At 35.7% G+C, this 15,634-nt stretch overlaps 1 protein-coding gene across 1 annotated transcript in view; it reads left to right on the forward strand.

Annotated features, from left to right (window-relative positions):
• The window catches only part of ds (dachsous cadherin-related 1), a 136,130-nt gene that overhangs the window by 92,537 nt on the left and 27,959 nt on the right, over positions 1 to 15,634 (forward strand). Inside the window, exons 3-4 of the mRNA XM_015511815.2 lie at positions 12,960 to 13,131; positions 14,503 to 14,700. Coding sequence (XP_015367301.2) covers positions 12,960 to 13,131; positions 14,503 to 14,700 — 370 coding nt within the window. The remainder of the gene's footprint in view (positions 1 to 12,959; positions 13,132 to 14,502; positions 14,701 to 15,634) is intronic.

Genomic DNA, 15,634 nt, shown 5'->3' on the forward strand with positions numbered 1-15,634 from the left:
TTTTTAATTTTTAATAATAATTTTATGAATTATCATACCAAGAGTTATTATAACAGGTTATGGACCGAGGCATGACCAAAAGAACATGATGAGTATTGTGTATAATAGTAGGTATGTAGTAACAACCTAACTAATTATTAGACATTTATAAAGTTGAAACACACTTTTATAAAACATTTCAAAGTGAGAAAAAAATAATATGCCAAATTTCTTATAATGTTTCAAAATTAAGATAAAATGTCTATTGCAAAGATTGAACAACTACTGAACTTGAAAGTTTAAATAAGTGTTTGAAAATAGATATGCGAAGTGGTAAAATCTAGTGTTACTGCAGTTATTTCCGCTTTTCAAGAAATAAACACATTATATAGCAATGTGTAAAAATTTTATGTCAAGAACAAATGCAAACAATTTTTTGGACGAAAAAAAGAAAATTAAATGTGACAAAAGATAATAGAACATTATAAAATAACTTATCTAATTACCCGAAAAATATATAGCCGATGGTATAAAATATTCTTAATGTTTGATTTGATTGTTTTTCTGTAAGATATCTAATAGAAAGAAAGAAAGCAAGATATAAAAAGAAAGCACACTATAATACCGTTTTAATCAAGGTCTTCACGTTTACACCATCCCTGCAACTTATAGAATTGTATATATTTGGTGAAGTTTATGGTCCGATTATATCTTCAATATCGATGAATAGTAAAAAAAAATATTTTGTCACATTTGTCGACGATTTAACACGTTTTATACAATTATCTATGTCTTGGAAAATAAAAGTCAAATTATAGGTATTTATATTTTATACCGGTACACAACGTTGTAGGTTACGCACTTAAGTATACTGCATGAATTATTCAAACGACCGGAGACCTGCAACTATTTCTCTCGACGAAAATATTTATACCGTTTTGGCTTAAATACGCGTTTAAGCGAATTAATTGGACCCCCCATTGGATCATCGTCGATCGGATCGGGACATATATAAAATTATTATGGTCGACGACCAGAGTGCAATAATATAATTCCACGTGTGCATTGTAATATATTATTATTATGATATAAGTGTATTGCGCACCAACGAGTCACACAATCACACCAAGTCGATACGTATCCTAGCTATGCTGCTGGCTGGTGTACGCACGTATATATTATTACAGTAGGGTCTCGATTATCCGAACACAGGCTAATCCGAAAGACGCGGTAATCCGAACGGGCTTGAGAATTATCTTATCGCCATAATATGTACATATTATGTATGTATTTATAAATAATATTTTCCGGTAATAAAGTTTTTCAATTATGTGGGACAAGGCTACCAATTCATAACGGGAACCAATGTACAAAAAAAAATCAATATTTTAAATGGTAAAGTTCATAATTAATATTAATATTTTTATGTATTCAATGTCTTTTGAAATAACGAGTTTTTACACGATTAATACAAATAAAAATAAAATTTCATATTTTAAATAAAAATAAAATTGATGTTTTTTTTTTAAGCCATAGGTAATCCGAACAAATCGCTAATCCGAACGACCCCTTTCCCCAATCTCGTTCGGATTATCGAGACCCTACTGTATTATTATACACTGACGATGGGGAGGGGGGAAGGCTCTGCGTTTAAAATAAAAAAGTAATAATAATAAACTTTACACGCGCGCACATACTATATTATGTATTATATACTTCCATCATACTGCATATTATTATACATAATATTATATTAATATGTATGAAAAACTCGTAAAATTCATCGTTTTAATAATATTTATAAACGAATAAATTCTGAAACGGCTCGTAATTTAAACGGTGGCCGCGTAGTGGTGGGCCCTCTCTCGCTTCGAATTTATTGGACTGGACCGCTACTGTGGGACACGCGCGTTTCGTGCAGTGCACAGTATGTGGGCGGAATTATTATGACAGATATTGCTTGTCCGCCGTCGCCTTTTTATCGACCGTGTTCGGTTTTCGATCGTCGCGCGCGACAAATAACACCGTATAGATATCGTAATACCGATGCATATTATACTAGGTACTGTATGTACCTATACCACCTATTATATTTTTATATTATAGTGCATCACCGCGAATAAAACAGTCCAACCGACTTTCGAGCAGCATATTATAATATAAAGATACATATATATATATATTATATTGAATCGGAGCAGAAGCGATATAAAAAAAACGCGGTCAAATTCCGCAGCTATACGTCTATACATAATACATAATGTCATAATATATATGCGAACACCCACCCACGGCGGCGAAATTCGTCAATTATTACACACACGCACACACACTATTATAAACGTCAATTATTTTAAACAGACGTCGTCGTTGTCGTCGTCGTCATGTCCTCTCGTCGTGGTCGTATCCTATCTATACATTTTTGTTTTCCCATGCGACGAATACATTATATACATATTATATATTATTATATTATGCGCTCGCTTGCGCTTTAGGTATAGGTATATATGTGTACACAGAAACAAAGAACTGGGCCCACAATTATTGTACTATATATATTATACGTATTACGCCGTGTATTATACCGACTCTCGGAAACTATATACACGACGACCACCGAGTCCTAAATAATGATTGCCCGCTGTTGCGGTCTTCCCGCCGATGTCATTGGTCGTGTTTTCTGTTTCTCCGCCGTCGTCGCGCCGCCACTGCCGACACAGCTACAACCGTCAATTACCGCCGTCGCCGCTTCCCATCACCCGCGCGCGTTGCGTAATAACTACTTTATACATCATCCATCCTACTACACATTATATGTTCGGTTCCTCTCCTCGTGCGGTGCAGGACATGATTACTTTCTGTTTTTTTTTTCGACATAATATATTTTTTCCATCAATCCCGCTATACATACCCCAACCCCTACCCACCCGTGGCCATCTTACTGATTTTATTTCCGCGGCTGTGCGTTTAATGTCTCTCTGCAGCGTGTTTAATGACCCCCCTCCCCTTTTGTGCGTGTGTATGTTACGCGCATATATAATATATATGTATACATTTATATACACGTTTCAAAAACCTGTCATTTGACCGTAGTACCTAATTTCAATGGAGGGGAAACGGATATTATACATAATATGTTATATTGTAATGGTGTGTAATGATGATTACTCTACTGTCGCACCACAACAAAGGATATAAATAAAAATGATCGCGAGATATTTGGTGCTGCACAACAGCACATATTATATATGATATTACCTATATTGGTAAATAACGCGCGTGTCCCGGTGAGGTTTTCGCGGTCGATATGCTTTGGATTTTTACGTACCGAATTAACGTCGAATAACGCCCCTCATGCTGTTGCAGTGTACGATGCAAGCTTATCGCATTCGCGTAACGAAAATCGTGTTGCACACCAGCACTGTATTATATATACGTGTACACTGCCTAGATATAGTCGATTCAACATAGCCGTGTATATAGGATATATTATTATTATACATTTGTGTGTTTTTTTCTTCTCCTTCGAGTGATGAAAAAGGCAGATGGCAGGAGAGCGCTCGTCCGACATCATTAGTCCGCCGCCGAGAACAATAATGACAGGTTGTGGGCACCACGTCGCGACGAGGGTTATGCGTATAATATAATACGAATATTATATATATATATATATATATTGCGTGTATATAAAGAGGTATACTCGCATTCTTGATGGTGTATGTGTGTGTTTGTCGGATACTCGAATATATACCCCGAACTCTGCGGTGGAAACTTCGTGACTGAGCGAGTTTCGTGCCTGCAGGGTAGCCAACCCTCGTCCGTTGACTTGACGAAGCTACCGCGGGTACAGAATAATAACAATTATTATAAGTACGTGTGGGCAAATCCAAAGTTTTTGTATAATTAAGCGAATGCAATGATGTACTTATATATATTACACCTACCTATATGTAATATTATAAATATCATGCATTCGGCGGACGCACATTTAATGAAGAAATTAACAATTTCATCGCTCTAGACCATAAATAATCCTTTTGTATTTTTTTCTTCTTTAACCCGCTCTTCTTCGTAAGTACGTATATGAATATAATGTGTATATATCCAAGACGAACCGAGCGAATCATTAAAAAATCTACCGGTTTACCGTCGGCCGCCGCATCAGCGCAGAAAAGTAGAAAAGAAAGCCTACTGGATGCCATTTATATCGATCAGTATCTTTGTCGTTGTGTTTGCATATGTATAAATAATATATATATATATATATATATATATATATACTAACGTGCGAGGACCGTGTGACCGAAATGTTTGGATCGTCCAGACCAATAAATTACCGCGACTCATATACGAATACTATTTGGATAAGTCACTTATTATTATTATAATATCATTATTTAATTTTTTTTTCGAGTAAATACAAAAGTGATTTTTATCGTAAAGTATACTTACCTATCTACAATATGGAAATACTGAAATAATACAGTATTTCAAAAAAAAAAAATTCACAATATGGTTTCGCTGTTGTACCTATCTATAATATATATATATATATATATATATACCGTTTTCTCGTATACGTGGTACACCTACACCCCTTCTATAACCTCATTAACCATCATCCATCGACTGTTGATCAATCGCAATCAACGTTGCAGTATTATAGTTATGCTACACACGTGTGTTCTGGTATTCACAAATCGCTTCATCGAAAATTATGATCTGTTGAATAATGACATACGTGCCTCTTTGGTAAACCGCATGCATGATGCGGTTCATGCCGTAGGGTCAATTATATATGTGCACCGCCGACAGATGTATATTATTTTATAGGCTGCTCCGCGAGGTTAATTTAGGACGACGACGCGTACCTAATGTTTATTATTTTTGACAGCCGACTAAAAGGGTTTTCTGGTTTTGGTTTTCCATGTGCGTCGGTTCTTTTTCACTTATTCCGTCTACCCGCCATATAATACGCGTTTACCTGACACGTCGATTCATAATACGGAAAAGTCGTTTCGTAATTGATGGAGTTAATACGTCGCGTCGTTCCTATACAATTTCGATACCACTCGTCGTCGCGACTAAAATATATAGATATATATTATTATATATAATAATAATATATGTATTAAAGTCTATTGCAACGAACACTATACGGGTGATGGAATTCGGTATGCGCACGATTTTATTCGTATGACACCGTGCGCCGCGAGAGACTTTAACGCAAGTGTACTGTAGTGTGGTACTATATTATATTATCTATAGCGTTGGCGGCGACGACGATAACGAGCGAATGGATTAGGGACAGTAATATTCTTTACGTGTTTCTCGTAAACGGAGGCGATTAACAACATCAGCGATGTGTCTTGGTATTATTTTTTCTTTCCCAAAACGAGTCGCGTATAAACGCTTTTTTTATGTTGCCCGTGTGTGTATATTATTACGACATAACATTTTTTGTAACCAAATCACATTATTATATCATATAAAATATAATATATTATAATTATATATTTGTTATGTGAATATATATAGTACATTAGTGTTGCAGCTGCGGGTAAATATAGTATGCGAGCCTGCAGCTGTAAATTGTATTGTTGTAGTTATAAGGTTAGCTAACACACGTTGCTATATCGGCGTTTATTTCCAAAGAAAAGTTGCGGGAAATGGTTCTCGGCCGTTTTCGTTGATATATATTATATACCTATATGGGCGCGTATATTAAACGAGGCGTGCGCACATTCCATTGTCGCGAAATGTCGGCGGCAATTGTTTCGCGAATTGTTTTATGGGACCAGTCTTCTGTGTCGTTCGCAAAACCGTTATCTCGTTGCGGCCTGCATGGATCGTATAAATAACTCGAACCCAAAAGTGAATTATGCACTGGAATTGCTGCTGCAGCAGTGCCGTCAAAACAATGGTTCCGAAATCATTAGTGCGGCGGTGACGGTGACTTTCGGGAAAGCTTACCAATTTATATATTATACGTAGTGCGTGCAGTATAATGCGCGGACACCGTTAATATAATAATGGAAACCGGCTTAATAAATCAGAGTTCTTTCTCTCTATTTATGTTTATATATAGGTACGTTCAAAATATAAATTCATGCTGCAGTACGCAGCATCAATGGACCGGAGACGATGGAATGGTAGCCTGTTTTCGCTTCGGAGAACAATGTGTGTGTGTGTGTGTGTGTAATAAGGCGGAAAGACAAGCTGGTGCTATTCTCAAGGACTCGAAAACGTCGTCTGACGTTATGTCTGTATATGCAAAAATATATCGTTTTAACGTGCATACAGTAGAAAAATTGTCGTCGCGCGATACAATCCTGTAGGTAAAAAATTATCACTAAATCATCGTCTCAATCACGTCACGTTTTTTCTTCTCATCTCGCGTATATCTTTTTGTCGGCCAAATCTTTGTAAAATCTTACTTCCTCGTAGCTACTATTATAATAGTAAATAGGCATATAGATACCAGCTGCTACTTTAATGTATTTAACTATCAACTATGTATTATTAGATCCGTGGCCACATTATATATTATGAGCTATAAAGTCATCGTAAATCAACTTTATATGAATATATTATTATACCTATATATGTATACTTATTTTTGTAGATATTTATATATCCGTGCACGCACTGGATTGTTGTATAATATTATAGGAAATGTCCGATATCATTTTGCGACTCTGCGAGCGTAGACAAAATACACTCGCTCACTCAATCTTATACAGACGTATCTATATAATATATAAACACACATATACACACGCGGGCGTGCGCGCGCGCACACACCTCATTTACACTTTACGCGCCGATATAATGTTTGCCAATTTGAATAAACACGTTTCGTTCGGTGTTAATCCGTACCGTAATTAACCAATAATCGAGTGTGTGTTCTCCCTATCTCTAATGGCCCATGTCAGTCGTACGAATGTGTATAGATATATGTAGTATATTATATGGTGTTACAACTTCAGAATCACCGGCAAGATCTCGCGCGCGGTGTTTTACTTACCTTCTCTTCACCTTCCGCCGTGTGACTGGGACATTTCAATTATATATAATACTTTTATACTATGTATGTGTTGTGTTTGGCTATATGGATATGAAAAATAAATCACAAATTTATATACTACATTAAATGCACTTTTTCTACGTTTTTTTTTTTATCCATCGACTCTCTCATTTTAAACACCTTTTTATATTTTTATACCAATATCACTACTGCAATACATTATTGGTAAGTGGATTGCCGATATAAGTATCATACTGTAATAATTTCCGCTGTTGTATACCTACTCATATGTACAGGGCAATTATGATTTTTATTTTCTATGGACCAGTTTACACTTTAGTCGTATGATATTAATAATACTGCTGAAGAATTGCAATGCCGTCATCTTGGTCGTTTATGTGTAAACGGAACGAAGTTGAGGGCCGTTAAGTATATATATAACCGGACGCCCGCGGTCATTATAGTTGTGTTTATTTATTTTTTTATGGTGGTTTCCTCCCGTAGGTCCTATTACTACCCATACTGAACATAGGTATTTTGTTTAAAATCATTCACTTATTATTTATATATTATTATGGTAACAGACTCCGACATAAACGTGCATTAAAGTATAAAATATATTATTTATATCTCGGTATACAATGTACTATTTTGTGTTTTACATTTTTATACTTATTATACTAGTATAGTTTCGCGAAACCGTATATCTCATTTGTTAATATGTTATTACTTGTTATCATTATGTATGGATTCGATGGAAGCACGCCGATTTTTAACACGACTGATAAAACAGTGGCGTTTATATATATAATATATATATCCGAGCGTTAGAATACGATGAATTCGACTCGATCTGCATTGTGATGATTTTTGGCTGTTTTATACGCGTAATATAATAATAATAACGGTAGTCGCGCAGATCTGCGGAAGTAATTGAAGTATATGCGTTATATAGTGTAGTTGATGACTGATGAGTGATAAGATATGGCAGAAGAATGTGCGAGGAAATCGATTAAAAAATGATTCCTACTCCAGGAGTATATATCTGCTGCATGTATAGTTATCGCCTTTTTTACCCGACCTGTCCGTATATATTATTCTGTATACATATTATTGTACTTAAATAAGTTAAATACCGGTTTCGGTGGGACTCCTCCACTAAAGATCAATCACGCATTTTTGTACATACCTATACCGGCTATACCTATATAATAATATAAACGTCATATAGGATACGGCCGTGCGCACTGCAACAGCTATAATTATCTCAGAAAGTCGACGTCTGCAGAATGATATTTCACAATATCGCGGAGGTGTATACAGGGTGAACCATTTAAGCATTAGACACGGTATAATATAACACCCCGATGTCTTTATAATTTATAATATACGCTTCTTAAATTTGATATAATATACATAGGTATTCATATTATACTAAATTGTATTCATCATCGGACATATAGTTAAAACGTGTATTTTTGACGTACATAAAACGTATAAATAATGCGACAACGTACTTATATATGGATCGCGATCAAACTAAAATACCTACTACAGCGGTGTATAAGTATAATAGGTTTGACAATCGGAGCGGCCAAAGCTCGAAACGTTTTCCAGACAAATCCTCTCAGGTATTTTATATTGGTATACATAATATGGTATGGTCCTATATAGAAATAAAAACATCGAGTTTTTCAAACATCGTCTGCGAGGTTTATCGATCGGAATCTGCGTGTGTATATCATCTGCAACGGCGTATATAGGTACCTAATATATAATTGGAACTTTGAAACGGACGATGGGAGGAGGAAATAACTCGACGACGACCAGTCGCACACGCATCCACACATACACATACACACATGTAATATTATATATATATATATGGAGGAGATTGCTATCTGGGCTCGGTCGTGGTTTGCATATTATAATCCAAATAAATGGAAGACCCGGTCCGGCCATACGAGACCGATACAACATTTTGGGGATATAGGATTAATTTGTTCGAGTGCAGTTGCGATGGGCTGATACATGGGTCTTATATGAAACAAAATAAAATATAACGACGTCGCGACAACGGTCGCATACGAAACAACAATGCGATGATTATGCATCACCGCTGCAGTTCACCAAGACCTATGACCACGACGACGCCGAAAATAATTGGATCGATATCCGCGTGATTTATATATTTGATACACTATTCGCGAAAAATCCTCGCATGTCGTTCACCTCGACTCCCAGCGCACAGAAGCGATGCGCGCACTCCTGCAGCGGACGTTCGTTTATATTTTATAATAATATTATATACGTACCTTATTATAACTATATACGCAGCGCATGTTTTTAAACATTTTTTGGCGCGTAGGATACATTTTTTCGCGGAATCCGGTAATGCTTGTTTTCTGCATTCCCCCCCCCCCCTCCGACCTCCGTTCACACACACGCAAGTGAACACAAATGTAACCAATAATTCACCAGCGCGGGTCTTTCTATCAGCGCGCGCGCCGGGGTCGGCTGTCAAAACGTAACAAATTGCTCGGAGCCGACGCCGAAACCCAAAGACGACGACGACGACGACGACGACGACGCCGACGCCGACGATGACCACATAATTAGAGAAGAAACTGGCCGGCTATAATAATATAATGTATATATAAGACACTAGTGCGTATATTAATGTATCTGGTCGCGGGCGTCTGTACACACGTCGTGCTCAAACGCAATATGTATATTATGATTTAATTTTGACCATTTCATAATTGACTCGGGGTTTTATATTATATCGTGTGTTTTGTACATGCAACTAATGTCGTTTATTTTATCCGCGTCTACGTATATAATATATTTATTTTGTTTTTATAATAATGTTATATTATTATAATAACGATGATTACTTAAACTGTATATAATATGTAGGCGTATAATGCATAATAATATAATATAGCACCTACGTATTCTTATATACTATTTCAATTATGAGTTTGAAATGTTTTTTTTGCATCGTGTAGTTTTGGTATGTTTCATTAAATCATAACTAGATGTCTAAATGTTATAAGGCTGACTTCATACCTGATAGTGATTATAATGATTATCAATATTTAATGCACGGCGATGTAAGCAATATTTCCATTACATTTTCTACTTAACATTTAACTAAATAGAGTTGTTGACTGTACTTCCAATAAAAATTTAAAAAAATGTTTACTGTGCATCAAAATGAAATATTCAAAAAAAATATATTCTGTATGGAAAATCGTTCGCACAAAACGGTTTATAATAATGATAGGTTTGTATATTAATATGAAAGAAGCCGACGTCTATGCGACACGCGACATGTACCTATATATGTTGCTGATACCCATACATACCGATGATGGTATAATGTATTATTATTATTATTGTTATTATGAATATGGACGGCGGGAGTCATATCAGAGCGGGCGTTCGTGTTTTGTTGAAAAAACGAAACGCGCAATTATACGGCATTTAAAATCTTAAAGCTACCGTTTTACGTCCGTGTAATTACGCGCGGGTGCTATTATTGCATAAACGTATATTATATGGTATGATCGTTTAAAACACTGCACGCCTTCCGTCTGTATATTATTATGTATTGGTATGTAAGTGCACGGCGATTTGCGAAACAATTCAAAAAAAATTAAAAATTAATAAATCGTGTACCTATGTGTGTGTGCAGTCTGAATTGAATAAATTTAGAACACTAGACATATATACACACGCGTGCGCACGCCCGGACGCACGCTGTATTATATATAGGCATTATTATATAATAGATCTAGTTATGATAATTATTATTCGTCGACGACTGTATAGTAGTAAAACGTATATATATACACATATTTATAATAGACGTGGCGTGCTAAAATTAATGATATTTACTCTGTTCGGTATTTTTTTTTTTAGTCGCATTTTTCGAGTTTTTTTCCTAAACTATTTTACTACGCGCTTACAGGACGCTGACACGGCCGAGTCACCTACGATATAATATATAATGTATCGTGTAAACGCCGTACGAAACAAGTCGCGATAAAATGCAACAAGCGTGATGTCTTTACCTACATATATTATATATTTTACGAAAACAGGAAACTGTGGTATAATGTGCTGACATTTTCGTTTACATTAATCCAGTCGATTTTAATGTAGGCATAAATTATATTTATTACAATAATAGAAATGCGCTCGCCCACGCCTATATATAACCCAGTGGACAACGCTCTCGATTCTCCTCCGCGTATAATATACGACGTGGAATGCGCTTCTTCGGGCGCACAAAACGCGCATTGCCGCTGGACCATAAGGAGACGCGCGCGACAGCTGAAATTGAAGATGCTGTTTCGGTCACCCGTTGCTCGTCGTCGTCGTCTGCGCGTAAGGCATATAGTAACGCGTAGTTATCGCCCCGGTCGATCTGCAGTCTCTCCCTCTGTCCCTCAGTCTCTCTCACTCTCTCTATCACACTCCTGGCCGGTGGATGAATTCAATTTATGATCTTGGTGACTCGGGTCGTTCACCGATGATGTGTGTGTCCGCTGCTCGTATATTATATTATTATATCAAGTATTATCATTTTCGGTTTGTTTTTTGTCGTTCGAGTCGCCTTGTTGTCAACTGCAACGTTTATAGAAATATACTTTTAAGTACCTACACCGCTGGTGCAGTGTGCATTAGTATCGCATATAGTGTGCGTGTTGACCAAACAATCAAAATTATTTATTTTTTTTATCTGTCGTAAGTTTGCACACACAATATTATAGCTATAATATTATGTATATGCAAGTGTTCAAAAGGTTGAAAACGTTTAACATTCACGTACCTATAATATTATATAAGGCACGTTTCTAGACTCATTGAACTGCACGCATATTGTACCTACTGTTATACATATTATAGTATACACATATATATATAATATCGTATTCAATATTTTACGGAGATGTGTTTCTAATAAGCCATCTAAAAAAATGTACTTTTGTACGAAAACGAATTAAGTGTTTACTAACTTTTCTTTGTCGTTATACTAAATAAAAATCGGATGAATACGATTTGAGCATAGGTCCAAATATATAACAAATATATATATATATATATGTATGTATTTACTGATGATCAAATATAAATTAATAATACTAAATGTCTAAAATATTATTATATTATATTTTTAAATTATTAAGCATACCAATGTATAATAATAGGTGGTGCAACAAACTTGGACGTCATATAATAAACTTTATAATGTTGTACCGCACTTGCGTCATACAAACATTATCAAATCAATCGTTTGTGTATTTTGTCACGAATTAAAACCATCTGCTGTTGCAGCCTTGCTGACAGTATATCGTGTGCCCAAATACCCGAATTTCAACTAGGAATACATGTATAATATATTATATGTTTGGTTACATCCTCGTTAGCATTATCTAAAACGTCGACATTTCCGTAGATTCCGTCGAATATATACATTATTAAATAATTTATACACCGCCTATATATATAATACAACGTATAAATCGTATTCGAAATGTTTTTTTTTCCTATAACCGTTCACTGCGCATAAAGACACGCGTCGAGTTCGATTGGCCGAAAATAACGACGGACGCTTATATATACATATTATTTTAATAAGTATATACGTACGTGTATTTTATGGGTCGTTAAAACAACGACGTAGAATTCAATTATAAACGATATATATTGTAAGACGCATCGTATACCTACGCGCGGCCGTGGCGTTATTATAAATAAGTATACGAATCGTGTGACGCGCTCTCTCCAGGCACACTCCGGTGGTGCGTACCTAAATGCCGTTATGTGCATTACATTTACATTCTGGCTTATAGTTGTTTATTGTTTTCTCGTGCATAATATTATTTTAATAATGTGTCCCGCTTGCAGTTACTAATGAACGATGTACTTTTTTGTCCTCCAGGTGTCGGCGTCGGATCCGGATTGTGGCGTCAATTCCATGGTGAACTTCACGCTGTCCGAAAACAGTGGACCGTTTTCCATTAAATCAGCAACCGGTGAAATATGTCTGACCAGGCAGTTGGACTACGAGACCCGGAAGCTATACGAGTTTCCGGTGGTGGCGACCGACAGGGGTGAGTGTATAAAATGAAAAAAAAAAACAATCAAAGACTATTGGAAGCATATAAAATATGGCTATTAAATTCAATCGACGGTTACTTAATATTTTAGGTAATTTTATTGCTCGGAAAATCATTATACATACTTAGTACACGAGCACGTAATTATATATACGAAATTATAATATGGATATAACTAAATGAGTACCTAGTACCTATACTATAAAAAGTGTTTAAAAAACCCCATATATATAGCTGGTATATACCCACCTGCCCTAATGGGTATAAATATTATTGTATTATTCATTTATGGGATAACGGCAATTGGTGCAGCCTTATATATATACATAGTATAAATTATAAATATATAATTATATGCCTGTATATAGCAGCTGATGATATTTTGACACTAAACGAGAGTTTTTAAACTTTGTGTTATAAAATTAACGAGGGCACGATAAAGTTCCCATCTGCAATTTTTTGTAACCCATCATAATATTGATTGATGATACCGTTATTTTAACTTTATTCCGAATGTTCGATTCCAATTCAAACTTACGTTCATTTTTATTTTTTGGACGAAACGCGTATATTATATTCTAAAATTATTTTGTCATGAACACATTTTTATATATTCTCGCGTGGCCGTTTGTGCGCGAGTTTCCGTCGATAAATCAAAGATCCAACTCGAGCGGTCGCGCGCATAAACCGGTTGACTCGCAGACGCATCCGATGCTTATCGGGCGGTTTCGAGTGCGCTGCAGAGCACCTCCGAGCGATCCGTTGAAATCTATCCGATCATACGCATATATCTCGGCCTCACCTCCTGTTGCAGCATCACCGGACACCTGCTGCTGTGCGTCGTTGTGGCTCATCCCTTGTCTTTCAACACATCTCTCCCTTTCTCACTCTGTCTCACTATTTTTCTCTTCTCTCTCTCTCTCTACACTTTTATTTCTCTTTCTACTTCTATCTATATCCATATCTAACAGCTACTACCACTCTCCCTCGCACGCGCCATATCTTTATTATCGGGTTTTTATTGCCGCTTTTCGTCACCGAAGACGTGACATGATATATTATGTTCACCCAAACTGTGCCCACTAGTAAAGCACCCCGTGAAGTTGTAGTACACACTATATATTGCAATTCACTAATAGAGCACTAATTTTTCAAACTGTAATAAGTATTGTAGTGAACAATATTTTGAATTCGGGGTGCAGGGCTAACGGATTAGTCTTCGATTCACCGGCTGCCACTTTATATAGCAGCGATTTGTCTCATACACAAAATATTATTTAATACGCATAGATGGTCAGTGATCATATAACATATATGTATATATATATAAATCAAAAATTTATTACGATCGATTATGTTTTATAGGTGGCCTGAGTACAAGTGCCGTGGTCAAAGTGGACGTGCAGGACGTCAACGACAACTGGCCCGTATTCTCCCCATCCGAGTATAATGTGTCCATTGTGTGGAGCCACTCTGAACAAGGACCAATTGTCACGGTCCGGGCAAAGGACGCGGATTCCGGATCTTTCGGCATCGTTTCCTACTATATGATATCGGCTAAAGGTATGTGTCATAAAAAAGTAATAATTATAATATTATCATCGTGTGCAGTATTTGTAACGCAGACATTCTGTAGTATATTAAACTCAATAAACCATAATCGATCTGCCGCGGGCTTGTATAGAATGTATACCTACACAAAGTATATGTATAAGATTAATAACCATATATTTTGTTAGCGTATGCGCTTAAATTTCACGAATTCGTAGAAAACGCAGGTCTATAATTATTGTACGCTGCAATAGTGAATAATGCGTACCTATATCCATAATATTATATAAGATAATTTATAATACAATATCATAGTACACCTATACTATATTATATAGTATCGTATCGTATCCTATTGCATCAATTTAATGTCTAAATTCTAGATCCGAAATAACTACACTGCACGTTATAAGGCTTAGGTTTATTTACTCAAACCGCAATAGTTTTCGAATTTATATAACTGTATAAATGACGTGAGTTCATGTTGATTATCAATAGTAGGTAAATTGTCGGATTCACGACATAACAACTTCTTTTACCTTGGATTCACAAATTTGTTTTTTTTTTTTTGTGGTTTTCTCTGTCGTTCAGTTATATTATTATGTTATGAATATCCTGTACATTAAAATACAGCCAAACAAAGACAATTTCTGTTCACTCATACACACATATTATACACTTATAATATATTTTATACGACTATATAACAGACTTTACTTTTGTCCGACGGCCAAGCATTCTTTGATTATATTTTGTTTTCGTCATATTTATACCTAAGCAATTCAACGAAAATTCAACATATTACATGTACCTATATTATATATTTATATATACATAGATATTTAGTATACCGTGTACGTAAATAATATCATTGTGTATAGTATTGGAATTAAAAAAAGAAAATAATGATGGTATTTATTTTTAGAACTTCGTATAGCACTTGGTT

This window comes from Diuraphis noxia, unplaced genomic scaffold (assembly GCF_037042655.1).
Source record: "Diuraphis noxia isolate RWA-SAM2 unplaced genomic scaffold, SU_Dnox_SAM2 contig0002, whole genome shotgun sequence".
NCBI classification, from domain to species: domain Eukaryota; kingdom Metazoa; phylum Arthropoda; class Insecta; order Hemiptera; family Aphididae; genus Diuraphis; species Diuraphis noxia.